The sequence below is a fragment of the Macrosteles quadrilineatus genome, unplaced genomic scaffold, assembly GCF_028750875.1.
Source record: "Macrosteles quadrilineatus isolate MER2022 unplaced genomic scaffold, UCM_ALF_1.0 Scaffold_7__1_contigs__length_78375512, whole genome shotgun sequence".
Taxonomy (NCBI): domain Eukaryota; kingdom Metazoa; phylum Arthropoda; class Insecta; order Hemiptera; family Cicadellidae; genus Macrosteles; species Macrosteles quadrilineatus.
This window is the reverse complement of record NW_026542600.1, coordinates 34,544,434-34,566,178: the sequence shown is the minus strand read 5'-3', so window position 1 is coordinate 34,566,178 and position 21,745 is coordinate 34,544,434. Positions and strand designations below refer to the sequence as shown.

The 21,745-nt window shown below is 34.8% G+C and overlaps 1 protein-coding gene across 2 annotated transcripts in view; it reads left to right on the top strand.

Moving 5' to 3' along the window:
• The window catches only part of LOC128998018 (X-ray repair cross-complementing protein 6), a 69,867-nt gene that overhangs the window by 32,143 nt on the left and 15,979 nt on the right, over positions 1 to 21,745 (top strand). For both annotated transcript variants that reach the window (XM_054423949.1, XM_054423948.1), the window contains exons 8-10: positions 3,284 to 3,365; positions 6,648 to 6,725; positions 10,222 to 10,357. In XM_054423949.1, the coding sequence (XP_054279924.1) occupies positions 3,284 to 3,365; positions 6,648 to 6,725; positions 10,222 to 10,357 (296 nt within the window). The remainder of the gene's footprint in view (positions 1 to 3,283; positions 3,366 to 6,647; positions 6,726 to 10,221; positions 10,358 to 21,745) is intronic.

Genomic DNA, 21,745 nt, shown 5'->3' with positions numbered 1-21,745 from the left:
TTAGGAATTTGTAAAAATATAATTGTAGCTGGGGACATTAATATAAATGTATTGGATAAAAATCACACATATAAACAGTTTTCAAACATGCTAAAAAGCCACAACATGAGATATTTGGTGGACTTTCCCACAAGAGTTGTTAAAAATTCCAAATCCTCTATTGATAATTTTTTAACTAATATTACTGATGTACAGATGTATGTATATGGTTTAATTACTTGTTTGTCAGACCATGATGGTCAGGTACTTGAGATGAATATTACCCTTGATCATGACAAAAAAATCCATAGTAAAAACTTGTAGAAATCTTGGCCAAGAAAACATTAATTTGTTTAAATCAAAACTGAAAGATGAGAATTGGATGGAAATTTACATGTCTCCTAATGCATATAAGTACTTTAAGTTCCATCAGAATTTTTTTTATTATTTTAATGAGTGCTTTCCACAAATTACTCTTAGAACAGGCTCCAAAAAGAATTGCTGGATGAATACTAGGTTAAGAGAAGAGAGGGAAACTATTGTTAGGCTAAGTAAGTGGGCAAGAAATCAAGATAAAGAGTGCAAAGAGCTTAAAATTCGTCAAAGAAAATTTAAATTTGATCTTTTCAAAACAAAAAAAGAATATTATAACAAAACAATTAAACGTCCATCAAACATTTCAAAAACAACATGGTCAATTATTAACAAGGAAGTCTTTAACGGCAAAAAACAAAAAGAACAGGAAAATATGTCATTAAAAGTTAACAAAAAGATAGTTAACAATCCAAAAGAAATAACAAATAATTTTAACTCATTTTTTACAAAATCCTCAACGTTACATACAAAATTTTGTAATACTACATCAGACACCTCTTCAAAAAATATATGGCATACAAAATTGTATTTCGAACCAGTAACTGATACCGAAATAATAACTATTAAATACAATCTTTAAAAAATAAAGCAACACCTGGCTATGACGATTTATCAGTGAAAATGTTAAAAGAGGTCAAAGAGGAGATTAAATTAATTTTAATGCACCTAATTAACTCATCATTTGTAACAGGAATTTTTCCTAATGAGCTTAAAATTGCTAGAGTGGTACCCGTTTATAAGAAAAACTCTAAGAAAGATATTTCAAACTACAGGCCAGTGTCAATTCTCCCGGCAATATCAAAGGTATATGAGAAGGCAGTGTACAACAGGTTGAACAGTTTCTTGAACCAGTATGATCTAATTGATAATGAACAACATGGTTTCCGTGCTGGTAGATCGACAGTTACATCAGCGGTTAGTTTCATTGAAGCCGTGATAAATTCACTAGATAGGGGATTAAATTCAGCTGGCATCTTCATGGACATGTCCCAGGCATTTGATAATGTAGACCACCACCAATGAGCCCAGATAGTTTACCTAAAGAAACAGCTACCAATTGCCAATTTTTTAAAGTTGGTGAGCTAAACTTGATAATTTGGGTATTAAAGGAGTCACTCTCAAATGGTTTAAATCATACTTAGAGGAACGTTACCAATTTTTGGAAATATCAACTTTGTCAAAAAATAACATCATCCAAAAAACAAGATCTAATTTATCAAATATATCATCTGGTGTCCCACAGGGATCGATTCTTGGTCCTCTTTTATTCTTATGTTACCTTAAAAATCTTCCAAATTCTCTAAAAGACCCAGGTAGTAAGATAAGTATATATGCAGATGATATTAATCTTAACACAATTGGGAAATCCCTAACTGATTTAGAAATGTCTGCTAAATCAGAATTAAAAAGTTTGAATCAGTTTTTAAAAGACCATCATTTAGTACAGTACTTAATACTAGTAAAACTAATTTCATTCTTTTCAAAACAAAAGGAGACAAAAATGATAAAAGTATAAATTTAGATATAGATACAAATTCCATTGCTCAAATTAAAACCTCAAAACTATTGGGTTTGATAATAGATGAGGATTTAAGCTGGAATGAACATGTTGAGTATTTCATAAAAAAAACTAAAGTCTGGTATATTCGTCCTAAGAACAATGTCATATCTCTGTGAAGGATTAGTCCTTAAAATGATATATCATGCTCATATTGAATCACATATTATATATTAACTATGGAATTAGTATTTATGGTGGGACAAAGAAAAAGAATTTAAAAAAGATTTTGAAAATACAAAAAAAGCAATCAGGATAATACATCAATTAAAATATAACCAGTCCGTCAAATCTTATTTTAAAGGGATGGGCATTTTTACAGTTCACGCCTTATATATTTTTGAAACAATTAAATATTTTTTAAATATTGCTGAGACTCAAGAATTGCCTGTGCATAATTATAATACAAGGGGTAAAAATTATTTAGTTAAAGAAAAACCAAGACTGGAACTTTTTAAAAATAAACCTTCTTATATTGGAAACTATTTTTTTAGAAAACTTCCGAGCTTTTTAAAAAACGAAAAAGACAAATCTAAATTTATGAAAAAACTGAAGGCATTCATACTTGACCTTGCACCTTACAAAATAGAAGATTATAGTAATTTCAATTTAAAATAATGTAGCCTATAGTATTTTGTTTAAATGTTTCTTATTGCTAATTTAGGTAGTAAGTAACAATAGACACCATTCATGTACGAAAATTTGTACTGTGTGAATAAAGACTCTTTGATCTTGAATCTTGAATCTAGCATCGGCTACTAGACTTAAAAAAAATTAAAACTTAATTTTTAAAAAACCGAAACCCTAAACTAAAATTATGGCTTCGACATTCCCTAGTTCTCAAAAATAACTTTCTTTCAACACAAAAATCATGAAAATCCATCAAGTGGTTGATTCAGAAATGTGAAATATAAAAACCTTGTCACATTATTTAGTATATATGATTATCATGGATAAGGTAACATGATTAAGTACAAAAATCTTGATTTGTACTGAAATGTTTGGTTATACAACTGTAAATAACTGAAATAACAAGAAACAAATTGTAAACAAAAACATGGTGTATGGTTGATAATTAATTGTTCTTTTTATGATTAATTGATATTTATTTGCCTTTATAGTTGCACTATAATTACCAGAGGAACTCCAAATAAAAATTCCTTGGAATAATTAATTAGTCATGAAGCCTAATTTGGAAGCAATCACAAATTGGAATTATCGAATTATGTCTCTTGAAAATTAGGTGGTACAAAAAATACACTGGCTAGAAAACAGCTGACCGACATCTTGTCATTTAAATGGAATTTGATTAAATGTTTGATGTTAATTTAATTTTATCAAAAAATATTTAAATGGCCAATATTGTTCCAGGGAAGTGAACGTGCTGCCAACACAGTCCCTCAGCAGAACTACTAATGAACCTGTTACGTCTGTCAAGCAAACTTACGAACAGGTAATCCTATAATACTGAACATATGCATTTTCATTTTCCATTATGTATGGTAGCCTACAATAGTCTCTCAAAGTGAACTCTCATTGATAATACCAGGAGAAAACTGTTACTTCAGCTGAACACTGGTTTAGCTGAAGTTTAAAACCAACTAAAGAAGATTTTCCTTGATATTAGCTATAGAGATAAATTGTAGGTCAATGTTAAGAAAATTTTATGAGTCTGTGCTTTATTTAAAGGACGACGTTGTGTAACAGTATATGATGCCCAAAGTTAAGTAGAGTTAATGTATGATGGATTTATAATTGTTTGTTACTAACCTTTCATTTAGGGATGGACGGGTCCCGAAATTTCAGGAAATTTTCAGGGGAAAAAATATTCCCGATTTTTGGGCAGGCGTTACATTTGAATCAAGGAAATTTTCGGGATGGGATTTGATCCGATCATCGGCAAATTTGCCGCTTCGCAAGTGACGATTACGCCGCTATCGGGAGAGATGTTCACGGTAGTTCCGCGAACGCAGGAAGCGAAGTTACGACGATCACACCGTGACCACAAAGTCGTACCGTCGGTCATTTCGTGACCACGGAGTCATACCGTCGATCATTCCGTGACCGCGAGTCATACTGACGATCGCGCCGTGACCTCAAGGTCATAACGACGATCGCGCTGTGACCGCGGAGTCATATCGCCGATAACGCCGTGACCATGGAGTCATACCGACGATTTCGCCGTGACTGTGAGTCATAACAATGATCACGCCGTGACCACGGAGTCATTTCGACAATCACGCTGTGACCGCGAGACATTTCGACCGCAAGTCACAAGTTTCTATACCTGTAAATTTTTACCCTTTTTAGGTTTTGATAGATCAGTGCCACAAACCGGAAAAATTGATTTTGTTTGTCTTTTTTGGTAACTGCAATACTCAAGACATTCTTTTTATGCACAGGAAAAAATCCCGTCCTGTCTCGTCCCAAAAATCGGGAAGGAAATAAAAGTCCCGTCCCGTCCCGAACTAAAATCAATCCCGTCCATCCCTACTTACATTGGATACGGAAACTAAAGCTCTAATAGAACATATGAAACAAATAACCTCTGGTGAAGTAATCTGCCAGGAAGTAACTTCAAAATACTGTGATCACAAGTCCTTCAAAATATGAATCAACCTAGAAGACATTGGTAATGCCAAAAAGCCTCATATGTGGCCTAAAGAAGTGAGAGTTGATGACTTTCAACCCTTTACTCTCAATAACCGTTTTTTAGGGAAATGGAGGTGGACTCACCCACCAAGGACTTAGTGTTTACGGCCTAGGACTAATGAGGGTGTTATGTTTAGTGAGGCCTACATGCCCAACTCTGAAAACTGGTTAAGTTTTAATTCATTGTGTAAAAGTTCATTTTTATCTGACAAGATCCATCCAGTCATCTGGTCAACGATCGCCAGTTGGTAATAATAATGGTAAACATCGACATTCAAAACCAAACACTAGTCTACTATAATCTTGTTTGCAATTGACATCACCGCCAGCACACCCGTGTGTCATAATGTAATGTTTAAGTAAAGAAAGGATACCGTCTGTTATTAAAAATTCTAAACTTAAAAGAACAACTAAATGAAGTCCTACTGAAGAAATCTGTATTTTTCTTGTAGGCAGTCCTCTAAGAAAAGTAAATTTTTCTTGTAATTTTGTGGAGGGAGATGGTCTTGGAATATCAATGACAGTTTAGGGAAGGGGAGGTAAATAAGAAGAAAGAATAAAAAAAGAGAGAAAAAAAACAAATAGGTTACAAAGGCCATTTAGATGATGGCACAGCGAGGACTGCGGTATAACTTACAGAAAATAGATTACATGAGACTTGTGAGTAACAGATGAATACTTCTGTGCTACACTATGTCAAGAAAGTCGCTCATTTTAGCCATTTAAACTAAGGTTGTTTTATTTCTGGAGTCGGTTTAATTTACTGGGATTTATAATCTCATGACGATAAATTCTATCTATGTGTTATTAATGCTTACACTTTCAAAGAATTACGTTATATCCTGTCCTGACCAAAACAGTAGCAAAGCTACATTTAACAAGGTGTTTCACTCTATTCTTCTCTCATCCTTTGATCATATTCAGATCTAAAGCCTGGTTTACACAGGTCAAGTATGTCAGGCGAGTTGTTCGGCCCAGTTGTTGATTTGTTCAACTCGCCCAAATAATTTTTATTACCTCTCTGTGGTGTACGGTATTCCTCCGTGGACAGATACCGTAGCTGTTGTGCAAAATGTTTTTTTTTAGTTTTAAATGACACGTCAAGAGAAAGAGTCTAATGCTGAATTTAGAACTTAAATCACTTAATTAGATTATTAGAATAATTGAATCACCATATAAATTCAGAGGTTGCTTAGCTTTTTTTTGCAAATATCTTTCAAATGGTGAAAAAATCAACCAAAGTGTAAGGTGATATTCTGAAAGAGAATAAATTTTTTTACCAATTACTATTATGCATTTAAAAAAAAAAACTCAATTAAGTCATAAAAAATTTTCCTCCAAATAAAAAATTTGAAAACCCCCGTTTTAAATGTATTTCTAATGGAAACATGTTTTTTTTTACTTTTACCATGAATTCCAACAAAAACAAACTTTCATAAATATTTGCGAATATACAGGGAGAGTGAGCTTTCTTTTTTACGATCCATTAGTTAATAAAATCGGTCTAGTAGAACTTTAGATTAAGTAGTACAGTACAAAGATTTTCAAAACTGAATTTTGTAAGATTAGATTTACGTACAGCATAAATCATAAATTTTTATTGGTTGTTAACTAAAACGACTCATGATACACAGCAAAATAATGCAACGTAGGGCAGGACCATAGATATAGATATTAGAAAAGATATACGTATGCGTAATCTATGGCAGGACCAAATAACTGTTCAACTGAACCATTGAGTACTGAACTAACCTCAAAAGTCAACTGATGTTTCGCGGGGAAATCGTGATGGTGGGTGTAGTTACAGGGCCAAGCAACTCGGTTTTTAACTAAACCACTCGTCTCAACTGACCTCTTTTTACCGACTCGCCCGTTACTCGACTCGTCTGCATGTCTACAACAAGCCAGTTGGAGAGCAATGGCAACTCGCACACTGACTCGCCTGCCGTACTTGACTCGTGTAAACCAGGCTAAAATACTTTTTACAAAGTGTGACTTTGTCTTAACCAAGTGATAAGCTTGAAAGAATTATGAAGGTTATAAAATATACTTGTGAATTTGAAAATTCTTTTAACTGTTTTAGGCTACTGGGCAAATGCTTTTGCCGTCCGATGTTGATGAATTCCTATCAGTCGCTGGCACTGAAATTTCTTTCATGCGGGTGAGTAAAGCTGACCCTCACAGTAGCTTAATTTGTCATCTTTGGTACTGGACGAGATTGGATTTTTAGTTCAAGAAACGACAGGATATTTTATTTTTTATAAAATTTTGAGACGATAACAAGACGGGATTTCCCCTCTCATACATAACAGGAAACTAATTTTGTAACATTTTTAAATACCTACTGATTTATAACAAACGACTGGTTAAATACAAAAATAATAATAATAGGCAAGATACTAATTTTGTAACATTGTTAAATTTCTACTGATTTATGACAAATGACTGGTTAAATACAAAAATAATAATAATAGGCAAGAACATTTCAAATCTTTTATTAAAAGACTAATAAAAGACATCAGTAACTTTATTTTGTTTGAGTTATTAAGCCTCCGAATCACTGATCAATACACTGGTGAAGGTGTTTAGTAAACACTGAGGGCTTTGCACTCAGTAGCTGTCGGATCAATAAATAGGCCACCTGGGGTAGAGAAAGGGGTCAGTCGCCCAGGGCAGAGTGCCCAGAAGAGTTGAGTGAGTACTGGTTGCTCTATCTTAGGGTTGAGCCCTTTAGTTGCGAGTTTTTGTAAGGGAAAGTTTTGTTTTACTGGTATTATAAGTTATTTAGGATTTGTGATTTTTGATAAGGGGAATTCTTTTGGGTCGGATATTTTGTCTGATTAAATTACGAGGAAGTTGGTTAGTTTTTGGAGATTTTCTATACTCAGAGTTCCAGCTGCCTCCAGGACGTTCCCGACTAGCCATTCATTAGTGAGTTTGTTGTTTATAACTGTTTTATTGTTGTATAGGTTAGTTGATTGATTTAAGATAATAAAAAGATTCAGTACTTTGCATTTAATCTGTCTTCTCATTTAACAGCCACCCAGCTCATAACTAGAGTTATATAAGATTAAAGATCCGGGTTTCACTAAAGCTACGCTCCCATGTGTGTATGCAGGATAACCTGTGATGTGTGAGGGGGTTTCCTTCATATTACACTATTTCCTATTGGAACAGGTAATAATGATTAATAACCACAACACCTTCCTACCTTAATATTTTATACTAAAGTCAAAGCCTTTACTGTTTGTGTTTACGAATTATTGTTGTAAATGTAAAGGTAAATCCCAATATAAATTATCACGTTGTTACAACTTGAAATTTATTGAACCAGCAACATTTAAGTTGCATAGAGAAAACGAGACTTCTGTCGCGTCAAAAAGTATAATAAATAAAAGAAATGTCATAAACACTTAAAACATATATTTACGCTTATACTGTTACTTACAAGACGGAAGACGGTAAATATACAAAAAAGATGGTAACTGGTGATCGATTTCGATTGGACACTCCAATCATCATCAGACTCAATAGGCGAATGACAAGAATCTTGAATGGCGTCCCTAATTATACCCTATTGGCTACTGGAAGCACCGGCCAGTACATTTTTAGTATACTTTGGGCACTTTTCTAACAATGGGGGACTTTAATATTTTATAACAAAGAAACTATTGATCTAATCATCATGAAATTTTGACATATTTTAGAACATATACTTATAAAGCATATTTATACGTTTTAGAATTTTTCATCGAAATGGCTTTTTATTTCAGGGACGGAACAAGTAAGAAACTATGATAAAAGCTTGAATTAGAGCTCTTCAAAAGATAAAGATACAAATGAAAAGTTCAGTTGCACATTAGCTAAGTGGTCTTGAACAATTCAAATGTACAAACCTACTTGATTGCAGGCAGACGGTGCCTGCAATCTGACCGTGGCAACCTATGCTAATGCATCAACTTACTTACTTGATAATGTCCCACTAGCATCGCTCCTGCGACGTGGTCGTCAAATGGGTAGAAAAACAATAATAGGCCTAATTGAACAGATCTTCTACTTTAAAATAGGCCGCTTCACATAAATATTCCTTTAACATCTTCTTAAATTTATTGAAATTTTGCTCTTGGATAATGTTCCTTGGTAGTGAGTTGTAGATCTTGACACTACTAAAATATGGGCTCTTGCTGGCCAAAGTTGAGTTAACTTGGGGTACATGTACTTGATTAGCTCTTCTCGTGTTGTACTGATGGACCAGATTGTTTGTGAAAAAGATGTCCGGATTATTTCTCACCAAGATGGCAGATTCTAAAATAAATAGTGATGGGAGGGTTAAAATTCCAAGGTCCTTGAACAGGGGCCTACTGTGAGCAAGACGTTGAGCACCACACATTCTCCTAATAATTCGTTTCTGGAGGAGAAAGATCCTATTGGCCATGGTACTACCTCCCCAGAATACTATTCCATAAGATATTATACTGTGAAAACATCCATAATAAACTTTTAACAAAATGTCAGTCTGGACCAATTTCTGGAGCCTAGTAATTAAATTGATTACAGATCTTAATCTTGAAGCTATTGAATTAATATGTACATCCCACTTTAGATTTTCAGTTATGTGCAGGCCAAGATATTTTACTTTTTCACGGGAAGTGAGTGCAACCCCATCTAGCACTAGTTGAGGAGCTGGTTCAGGTTTTTTCCTATTGTAAAATTCCATAAGGTTTGTCTTATCAGAGTTCAAGATCAAGCAGTTTTCGTTACACCAATTTTGCATTTCAATTAGACTAGATTGAGTATCTTCAATAAGACTGACACGATCAGAGTTACAGATTAGGTGACATACATCGTCAGCAAAAAGCCACACATTTCCAGATGTTATGGAGCCAGGTAGGTCATTTACATAGAGCAAGAACAATAGAGGCCCTAGGTTTGATCCCTGTGGGACACCCACATTCATGGCAGGGGATGGAGCCGACTTATATGTGCGTAGAGTATTGTCATTCCCCAAATGCTTGAGTGATACGACCAGGTGGCGGTCTCTTAAATAAGAGAATATCCAATGCAGAGGTCTTCCTGCAATTCCCAGGGAAAGTAGTTTACGAAGCAGGACACTATGGTTTAGCAGGTCAAAGGCCTTGGTCATGTCATAAAATAGGCATAAAAGGCTCTCAGAAAGATCCAGGTGGTTATAGATGTTCCTCAGGAGGGCAACTTCTGGTCGATACTGTACTTTTGGGCTTTGTGAAATTTGGAGTTAGTGAAATAGTGATAATTTACAACTTATACTTTTGGACATAATGAAATTTGGACTTAATGAAACGCTCTGTTTATTTAATATTTTTACTTTTGGACTTTGTGAAATTTGGACTTAGTGAAACGCTCCCATTTTGTTCTTGCGAACACTTTGATTTTTTAAAAACATTGATTCATAGTTTTACAAAACACTTAAATACAAAACACTTAAATACGAAACACGTAAAAATGGCCAATAACTATTACTGATCGGTCAAGCGGCGGGCTACATGGAAGTAGACTCTAGTCAAACTGGATTCTGTAAAACAGCTTTTAAGAAATAAAAGTAACGTTTTTCTTGTTTATTATTACTCACAATTATAATTTATCTGCCTAATTTATTTTTCACATTTTACTTTTTTTAGGAGGAAAAGGATGCTCTTATGCAAATAATGGAGCCTGGTTTGACATTGCTTGGTTTTAAACCAGCGTCAGTTGTACAAGAAGGACAGCACTGTGGTAGTGCATCGTTTGTTTACCCAGAAGACACAGTGATAAAAGGTTAGTTTGTAAGTTAGGTCTGGCAATCCTATGTTTGTTTAGAGTTCATTTTTATTAATATTATTTAGTCAATGTTTTTAAGGGACTATTACGGACATTTTTCATCAGGATAGGAATAACATAGTTTTCACAATGTCTTGAGATCTGGAATCTGCTTCTGTCCACAGGTGAGAAGGTACCTCAACCTATTAGGGCTGTCTAAGTTTGCCTTCAAATTTAATCATTTCATCATGTTAGAACATTAAAATAACCGCCAATTTCGCATCTGACATTTCATAACCACAAAACACACTACCCACTGTCAGTGCTGTCAACAGAATCACATTTGTCATCTGTCCAAGAGTTGGCTTACAACCTTCAGCTTGTGCAGTCAGTTCTAAACATAATAGACCTCATCCTCGACCAAGAGTTGGCTTACGACCTTTTACTTGTGTAGTCAGTTCTCAACATAATAGACCTCATCCAAGAGTTGGCTTACGACCTTCAACTTGTGTAGTCAGTTCTAAACATAATGGACCTCATCCTCAGCCAATAGACCTTCAACCAATAGTTGGCTTACAACTTTCAACTTGGGAAGTAGTTTCTCAACAGAATAGACCTCATAGCATCTAAGTCTCATTTTTTTCATTGCAGCAAAACCAATCCAGTATATTATTGAACAGTCAACCCAAAAATCTTGCACAATTTACCCTTTACTTAAGTAGGCCTATTAGTAAAGGGTAGATAATGGATAGACCTAGAGTGTACAGTTGTGGAGTCTGCAACAAGAACGCCAAAAGTAGTGCCATACTTTGCACAGGTCCCTGTGGTAAATGGATCCATTTCAGATGCATAAATTTGACATACTCTGATGTAAAAATGATGTCCAAATTAGAATTAGGTAAATGGAATTGTCCTTCATGTATAAACGGTTTGGTTACTGAAACATCTAATATCAATGTGGAAAATGAGTTTGTTGAATCTGAATTAAACCTTTCCCTCGCTGCAGAAATTGGTGGCGCTATCCTCCAAGAAAATGAAAACTTGAAACAACAGTTGCATGAAATGAAGAATAAAAAGTCTTTCTATGAAATGGAACTTGAAGATAAGTTGCAGCAAAAAGAAGTTGACATAAAAACAATGACTTCAACTCACAATGAGAGAATAGAGGAAAAAAATGCACTGATTAAAACTCTTGAGAGTAAGTTAAGAACCGAGTTTCAGCTTAGGGAAGAGCTTATAAAACATGATGAATCGAACAAATGTACTAAAACTAAACCTATATCTAAAGACTATCAAACACAAATTATTCTACAAGAATTAAATCTAAAAAAACAGGAAGTAAAAAATCTTAATGCTATTATTAAAGTGTTAGAGCAAGATAAAAATACCCTAGAAAGTGAGGTATCAAATCTCCGTTCTCAGAACTCTAATCTGTGTTTGCACTGTTACCCAGTTTTAAAAAACCTTCAGAGTAATGATAGGAGTGTATTACAAAGGCCAATTCCAACTCAAAATGAAAGTCTATCATTTAATATTCCATGTAGTAATCGTTTTGATATTCTTACAGCACATGATGCTAATGTAGCAGAAAACGATGACAGGAGCGATATTTGTGCTATTGGACCTGACTCTTCCGCACCTGAAGTCACCAATAAGTTTATTAGTAAGCCTGTGAAGAAAAAGATTTCTGGAAGGAAAACATCATCTAAACTGACAGCTTTCAAAGATACCCATTCGAATCAGGCCTACAAAAAAGCAGAAGACAATCCAAAAAAGCCTGATTATAGGATGTTGGTGTGCGCTGATAGTCATGGACGTGAGTTATCTCGGAACATAAATAATATTCTTCAGTCCCACGAAACGGTGGCCTTTGTAGCTCCTGGTGGGGGGGCGAAGCTTGTTCTTAACCCAGCAAACCTGAGGGGTGAGAAGCTGACAGAGGAAGATGTATTAGTAGTTTTGTGCGGGACTAATGATGTTTCACGTAATGAAGCACATGAAGTTATAAGTATAATAAAGGATGCTCTTGACGAACACGTTAATAAACATATAATTCTGGTGAATATTCCTCATAGATATGATCTTGCAGAGTGGTCGTGTGTTAATGAGGAAATTCGGAAAACAAATAGAATCCTGAGTGAACTGAGCTGTAATTACTCCAATGTAAAGATGGTAAATGCATATGAAGCAGGGAGGCACCTTCATACCCACCATGGCTTGCACCTGAACAACAAAGGTAAACTATGGTTATCCCAAAAAAATCTGTGGGGTAGCAAAGTCTTTTTACGCTCCCATGGAGAAGATCGATCTTCAGACCCATAATCCATTGTCAGAAGTTCCTAACATGGCTGCTGTAGGGGAGACCGGGGCACTATTGGACAAAAAAACCTGTTTCACATCAGACATTTTGTTCATGATGAAAACAAAAATTTAATGGTTTTTCCCTTGCATGTACTTGTTCTTGAACATCCCCTAGTGCATAAAAAAATGGTTTAAATTGATATTACACAATTTTATCATATTTGTGGACCAAGTTTTTCAAGCCTACATTTTGTCCAAATTTGCCCCGGCGGGGCAGTTTTGGACAGACCATAATTTTTAATGGGGCACAATTGGACACTGCTGAAAGTTGGGACTAAAAACAAATAACAAGCACAATTTGGTGGTTACTGATAAGTATAATATTTGAGTCATTTAATAAGACATTAAAAGACGCTTGAAAAGAGAAATAAGTGTGAAATATTAGGCTATTTAAAGTTACATTTACACAAATTGTCTGAATACAAAAATGTCCTTGGTTAACTTATTTAAAGTTACATTCAGATAAATTTTCTTTGAAAACAAAACAGTTAGCCGCACGTGATGTTCCTCCAGTGATGTCTGGCTGACGCATCTTGTAAAGAATGTCTGTAGGGTCTACTACACTAACTTCGGGAGTGTCTGGAAAGAAGAACTTGTAAGAGTTGTCTCTCTTCTTCAAAAACTTCACAGTGAACCCATTCACACAATGCTCTTCAATCTGACCGATGAAGTGGTAGTACACATTTTTTTTTGTAGCAAACTTAGTCAAAATGAAATCGTTTACTTCAAAAGATTGGTCTTCCAAAGGTGCAAAAAAATCGTCTTCATCCTGTGAGAATTCTTCAGGGCTGTCCCCTCCATCATCAAACTTCAGTTCATCATCCTCGGTGTCACTTGAGTCATTGTTCTTGTAACAAAGTTTCTTTGAAATGCCTTCAAATTTCATTTTTTTATTCTCCTTTCGTGCTGCTCTCTCTGATTTTCGTTTTTCAGCTAACAAGCGTTTTTCTTCTTTTTCCTTTGTCTGTTGTAAAAGTGCATCTTTCTCTGGGGTATCCGTTAAAACACGGGATCGACCTTTTTTTCGCCCTGGTTTTTGATTAGTTTTTGGTACATATTTGGGGAAGGGCATTACATCTTTTGGGGAGATTATTAAGCTATCAGCAGATAGGCCTAAGTCTGAACTGTCTTTGTTTTTTTCTTGTTGAGGGGTTGAAGGTGCAGTCTCGATAGGCCTATTATTTGATGGACTGTTACTTGTGGATGAGATCAAAAGATCCATTTCAGAGTCAGAATTTTCTTCAGTAGGCCTACTATTTCTTGACAAATCAGTTGTATGGATTGTGGATGGTGCGCTAAATGATGTACTTGGCACAACTATGTCTGGATCAGCTACTACAACAGAAGGGCGATCAGTCACACTCGCACCTTTAAAATCTTCACCTGTAAAGATATTACGGTTCATTGGGTGGATACCTGCTTTTCGAAAACCACTCTTAATGTTTGACTCGGTGAATGATTCAACAAAAGGCTTTGCTGTTAGTTTGGCAATTTCCCTAATAGTGATTGTGTGACCGGGATTCTCTGATAGCCAGATGTTATATTCTGTAGCAAGACGCCTTTTAAATGGTCCAAAAACTGAAGTATCTAGCGGTTGCATGCGGTGTGTTGTATGGGGATGAAACGTTAGTAGATGAATGCCATTGTCCCTGCAGTACAAAACCACATCTAGACCAACATGTGATTCGTGGTTGTCAAGAATTAAAACTAAAGGATTTGATTTTGAACACTCTTTTACCACCTGGATGTGTTTCAGTGTCTCTAAAAAAAGTTCTCCATTCATCCAACCATTATGGGAATAGAGGTCTTTAGAACCCTCAGGTGATCCTATCATATAGGCAAAGTTGGGGCGTTTCCTGGGAAATATATAAACTGGTGGTAAGTAACTTCCATCAGCGCAAATGAAAGCACAGAAGGTTACCTGCTCCCCCCTTTCTGCAGACACTACTTGCCCCACTTGTTTAGTGCCCTTAGCTGCTATAACTTTGGGTGCCTCTAACACAGTGCTAATACCACTCTCATCTAAATTCACAATTCGTGAAGGTGAAGGATTCACCTTTGCAAACAAAGTTTCTAAATTATCAAAGAAAATGCCAACATTGTGGGCATTAAAACTTGTGTTACGTGATAAACTTGTGTTTTCGGCTTGCCGAAGTGAAAGATCTGGATGCCTCTTCATGAAATGGTACATCCATTCTTCTCCTGCTAACTTTGTAGTGTGCCATTTTTGAGGAATACGCTCGTTGAGGTTCAGGGCGACAGCATACTTGTAGGCTAGTTCTCTAGCCAAAGCATAAGTGAGGCCATAATTAATCTTTGACCTCTCTATACAATAATCCACAATCATAGCTTCTTGTTCAGGTGTAAAAACTTGCCTATGAGAGTATTTTGAACGAAAAACTGGGGCCATATCTTCTGTAGTAATTAACTTTACAGGTGGTTGAGGCATGTCTTCCTCCTCATTTTCCAAATCTAATTCTTCAGGCTCACATCCTTTATTTTCCTTTTTTTTAATTTTGCTTAATCTAAAATGCAGTGTTGATTTTTTTAGTCCATGTGCTTCTGCTGCTTCCCTAATAGAGCGGTAGTTTCCATTTCTGTAGTCATTAAGGGCCTGTACTATTGCTTCTTCTGAAATGTCCACTCTATCAGTCTTCTTTTGATACTTCCTGACCATTTTAACCTGTAAAACCCAAACTAAATATAAGAGCACTGAACACAATTCATCAAAAATTGTGTCCAATTGTGCCCCAAATATTTGTCCAAAACTGCCCCGTAGTAGGTTTGGATTCAAAAGTGCAAGTCATGAGAAAATAGTTGACATAACCTCAATCCTAGCCTAAGCACAATATAATCAAATGAACAAGTAATCTAAAAACTATGCATTTGTTATTTAATACCCAATACATACTTTTTGAGAGTAGAATCTGTGCAACTGGAAAATCACTTCACTTTCGGTGAAAAACACATGTTATTTTATAATTTTGTAACACCTTATACCACAGCAACCAAACTTTCCACAGTGACATGTGACTGCCCCAGGTGTGGCTGTGTGGGAGATTTAGAGGGAAAAAAATATTCCCTCAACCTTAAAATGGCTTTGTCCAATTGTGCCCCTGTCCAATAGTGCCCCGGTCTCCCCTACATATTCCTGAGCCCAACCATCCACTGGAGGAAACACTGCCGGAACCATTAGTAAGAAAATCTAACACAGAAGAGCCTGGTGTGTCTGTACCAGTGATGTCAAGATGCCCTCAGAGACCAGGAGATACGAGTCAACCACCTCCTCCAGGAACAGAGTTGCTGTCGGGAAACTCCACCCCACCGGCTTCAACGGTTCATCGACAACAACTAGACCCTCTGACCCACCCATAGATTTAATAAATTTTACTAGTTGTGATGAAATTAGCTTAAGTAAGTCCAGCAAATGTAATAATGTTTTAATAAATGGTAGAACTACAAACAAGAAAAAAATCAATAGTTTTACAGGTAATAAAAGTTATAATAATGTTCACACAAAAAACACTGTAACAATTTATCACCAAAATTGTCAAAGCCTTCAGAATAAAGTCAATACATTGGAATTGATAGCAAAAGAAATGAATTTAGATTTTCTTTGTGTAACTGAACACTGGTTAAAAGTTAATGAAATCAACATATGTTCAATTAGCGACCTTCATCATGTAACTAGCTATTGCCGAACTTCTAGAATTCATGGGGGCTCAGCAATTTTTTCTCGCTATGACCCATCATGTATCAAAGTAATGGATGATATGAATAAATTATCTGTTGATTTAGACTGTGAAATAGCAGCTGTTGAAATAATAAACATGAATTTATTGCTAGTAACCATATATCGTAGTCCTAATGGAAATGTGCAAAATTTTTTTACCATCTTAGAAAAGTTACTAAGCCAAATCAATCGGCAGAAAAAACAGTCAATTGTATGTGGCGACTTTAACATTAACTTTCTTAGTAATGATAGTGACTCTGTAAACCTTTTAAACCTTTTTAGTATGTATGGGTTGCATATGACAATTTATGAGCCTACGCGAGGTAATAATTGTTTGGACAACATATTCACCTCATTAGAAAATAATTATACAGCCTCTGTGGTTAATAAACATGTTAGTGATCACCTTGCTCAAGTTTTTACTTATAATTATAGGGTGGAAGAGAAGGATTACTTTCCTGTATGTAAAGGTAAAACGGTCACAAAAATAACTGAGGCTGGTATAAGAGAACTCAAGTATTATTTAAGAAAAGAAAATTGGAAAGAGGTATTTTACATTAACGATGTTAACTTAGCATTTAGTAGTTTTATAAATATTTTGTGTTTTTATTTTAACCTTAGTTTTGTAAAACATGTAAAAAAATGTCAAAGGAAAAAGAAGACCTCCAACAAATGTTCTTGGTATAATTCAGAGCTACAAAAACTTAAAGAAAGATTGGATTCTCTCTACCATTTATATAAAGACACAAATGTTGTTTGGTATAGAAATGAGTACAGAAAACTTAAAAATGTGTATAGATGTAAGATTAAAAATGCCAAAAAAAGGGAAAATGCTAATGCCATAGAAAACGCCAAAAATAAAACAAAAGCTTTATGGAATATTGTAAATAAACATAAAAATAAGTCAAGCAAATGTAGAGTAGATAATTATTTTAAGTCAGATGAATTTAATGAATATTTTGTGAATACTGCCTGTGATAATGTAAATTCTAGTCAAAATGTAGGAATAAGTAATTGTTGTAACTTTACTCATTATTTAAGGAAAAAAGTAGTACCTGATAGTGTTAGAGATTTAGTTTTTAAATACGTGACGGAAAATGATGTTTTAGATGTAGTAAAACAGTTAGCTCCAAAAAAAAGCACGGATCATTTTGGAATGACAAATGCTCTCATTAAGGAGACCATACCTTACTTAGTAACCCCATTAACAATTTTGATTAACAACTGTATGGCTCAAGGTGTGTTTCCTGATATCATTAAAATAAGTAAAGTTCATCCTATTTACAAAAAAGGAAAAAAAGATGAAATAGGTAACTATAGGCCTGTTGCCATTGTTCCTGTTCTGTCTAAAGTTCTTGAAATAGTTATTGGTAAACAGTTAATGCAATACTTAGAATCAAATCAACTCCTTTGTACAGAACAGTTTGGATTTCGTAAAGGGCTTTCAACGACACATGCCATTACTTCCTTGGTTGATGAAATTCTCGACTGTTATGAAAATAAGGATTTTGCTGCAATTACATTCTGTGATCTTAGTAAAGCTTTCGATCGAGTATCACATGAAATTTTGTTAAAAAAATTAGAATATTATAACATTAAAGGTAAAGTGTTAGATTTATTTAGATCTTATTTGTCAAACAGAACACAGTATGTAGTTTTGGGAGAGGATGCATCATCTATTAAGCCTGTGTATTGTGGAGTTCCCCAAGGATCTGTGCTTGGGCCTCTGTTGTTTTTGGTAGTAGTTAATGATTTAAGTGTTAATATCCCTGCAAATATTGTATTATATGCCGACGACACAACCATCATTACTAGACATGCAGATCATGAACAACTTTTGGTTGACTCTATGCATAATCTAAAGCTAGCTGAAAACTGGTTAATTTCTAATAATCTTGTTCTAAATAATGATAAGACAAAAACTGTTTTGTTTAACCTTCGTGAAGTACACAGTAGGCCAATGGATGAGAGAAATCCAAAATTTTTAGGATTAACTTTTGATTCTACTTTGACCTGGCATGACCATGTTATAGTTTTAAAAAATAAACTGAGTTCAAGTATATTTGCTCTTAAACAATTATGTGGCGAACTAGAACGGCCTTCTCTCATACAGGCATACTATGGACTTTTTCATAGCCATATAAGCTATGGGTTGCTTGTTTGGGGGTCTTCTGCTCATGCAAAAGAAATTTTCAATTTGCAGCAAAAGGCAATTAGGGTAATAGCTGCTGTAGATAGGCACCATGATTGCACTGAATTCTTTAAAGAATACCAAATATTAACACTGTTTTCTCTATTTATTAAGCAATGCCTGTTATACTTAAGACCACAATTAGATAAGTTAGATTATAGGAGAGATATACACTGCCATAATACTCGCCATAAATGTAATATAAATCTTCCTTATGTTAGACTTGCTAAAACTGATAAAAAACCATTAATTTTAAGCAGTAAATTTTATAATAAGTTACCAATAGCAATAAGATTACTTAATGATAAGGATTTCAAGATTAAAATAAATAACTTTCTTTGTAATCAGCCATTATATTCAATAGAAGATTATATGTCAAGAACACTGACTCCACTAGATTTTAATTAATGTTATATCTTATGACTAATTTGACGTGCCAATGTATTTGTATGGAATATTAACTGGCAAATAAAAATCTCATTCTCATTCATTCTCATTCAATATAACAAGATCAGTACACATCTCCCTGAGGACAGATTTTTACAATTGTGATGGAAATTGTTCGCAATGATCTCTAAAACAACAATTTTGGTTAGCTATAATTAGAGTTTTTAAGAGTTGTTAGCCTCCGGATTACGTTTGAATATTTATAATGGTTTAAATACCTGCATTCAGTAATCCATTATGCTGCTTGTGGCAACTATAGTTTCGGTTCACAGGGAACCATCTTCAGGCCGTACAAGGCGTCGTTATTCACTTCCATATATGAAGGTCGTCATAAGTACATAAAACACGAACACACGAAAACATACATTGACACGAACATTTAACATTAAAAATACCGAGTACTCGGGAACACGAGACAGGTGACGCGACCGGGTGGAAGTTGTAGCTCGAACTGGTGGTCAGTGGTCTAACGGTATGACGTCAGCCATTGTCTCCTTATCACTGCCGGCTCGCATTCATTCCTTCTCTCCTCCTCCCCCATCCAGTATTTTGATTGCGGTGTTATAAATGGAATTCGATTGGAATGAGAGTTTGTCATTTAAAACATTTTGACCATCTGTTTTGACTGCCTTGTATATTTCAAATTCTTCATAAGTGTTAATGGTTGATCGGTCTTGGGAAAGATGTAAAACGTCCATATTACTATTTATGTTTACATAGTTGTGGTTGAGTGAAATTAAATGCTCTGCGAAATTTGAAGTTTGTGGGCCTGTAGTTTTCTTGGGGATATGTTCTCTGAACCTCTTCTTGAAGGAGCATGAAGTCTGTCCGATGTAATATTTTGGGCAATCGCTGCAGTTTAATTTGTAAACCCCAGACTTGTCATAAACAGTGGACATATTGAAAGAGCGGCAACAAACGAATTCCACTGTTTATGACAAGTCTGGGGTTTACAAATTAAACTGCAGCGATTGCCCAAAATATTACATCGGACAGACTTCACGCTCCTTCAAGAAGAGGTTCAGAGAACATATCCCCAAGAAAACTACAGGCCCACAAACTTCAAATTTCGCAGAGCATTTAATTTCACTCAACCACAACTATGTAAACATAAATAGTAATATGGACGTTTTACATCTTTCCCAAGACCGATCAACCATTAACACTTATGAAGAATTTGAAATATACAAGGCAGTCAAAACAGATGGTCAAAATGTTTTAAATGACAAACTCTCATTCCAATCGAATTCCATTTATAACACCGCAATCAAAATACTGGATGGGGGAGGAGGAGAGAAGGAATGAATGCGAGCCGGCAGTGATAAGGAGACAATGGCTGACGTCATACCGTTAGACCACTGACCACCAGTTCGAGCTACAACTTCCACCCGGTCGCGTCACCTGTCTCGTGTTCCCGAGTACTCGGTATTTTTAATGTTAAATGTTCGTGTCAATGTATGTTTTCGTGTGTTCGTGTTTTATGTACTTATGACGACCTTCATATATGGAAGTGAATAACGACGCCTTGTACGGCCTGAAGATGGTTCCCTGTGAACCGAAACTATAGTTGCCACAAGCAGCATAATGGATTACTGAATGCAGGTATTTAAACTATTATATAATTCTACATCCACTGATCATTGATATTACAAAATTTACCAACGAATCACCTGAAGGTTATGTATTTGATTATGGTAGTATTGTGGATTCTGATGAATAATGACTTGTTTATTTAGCCAAATTTGTATTTAAGACCTCTTGATAAGAAAAAGTAAAAAAAATAATCAACTCTTTCAAAAATAGAAACCCTTAGTGGTAAGGATCAAGTTCTGATTACAATAATTGAAGCTGTAAAAAACAAAATAAATAAATTCTTATGTCACCTCATAAATTCCTCTTTTGTTTCAAGACTGTTTCAAACCAATTAAATAAAACTGGCCAAAACAGTTCCAATGCATAAAAAGATTATAAAAATTCTATCAACCAGTATCGGTCTTGCCATCGATATAAAAATATATGATAAAGTACAGTACATATTTACATTTACAGTATACAGATTTTTTAGAAAAATATATTTAGGTATGGCGGTCAGCATGTTTTTTATCAGAAAGGTGCATTGTCATTGCTACAATTTGATTCATTGAATCCCTCATAGAATCAGATGATGAAAGAAATCACAGAATTTGGGTGTTCAAGGACATATCTAAAACATTTGACAGTTCAAACATTCTAAGATATTGTCAATAATTTATAAAGCCCTTGGTGCTGCAACAATACCCTTAATTGGTATCGATCCTATTTCACTGATAGATCTCAATATGTAGAATTATAACTTGTTTATCAAAAATTAGAGGTGTGTTAGCCTGAGATTTTCAATTGAGTCAAGCTTTTGAAAAAAAAAACTTGAGTCTCGAGTTTTTCTGAGCCAAGCTTTTTCTATCATGACTTTACTTAATCGTAAATAATAAGTTAATCAGTCCTATCCAATCACAAAAAAAAATCAATTTAATGTTAAGATGAAAAGTCAAATACAATTTTTTTTTTTAGGATGAACCTAAGAACTAAGTTTAAAATAAATATTTTTCTCTTTTTAAAGTTAGCAAAAAAGTTTGCTAGTGTTGTAAACTTCTGGTGGTTTTGTTTTTACTTTAAAAGTGAAAAAATTGAAATGACA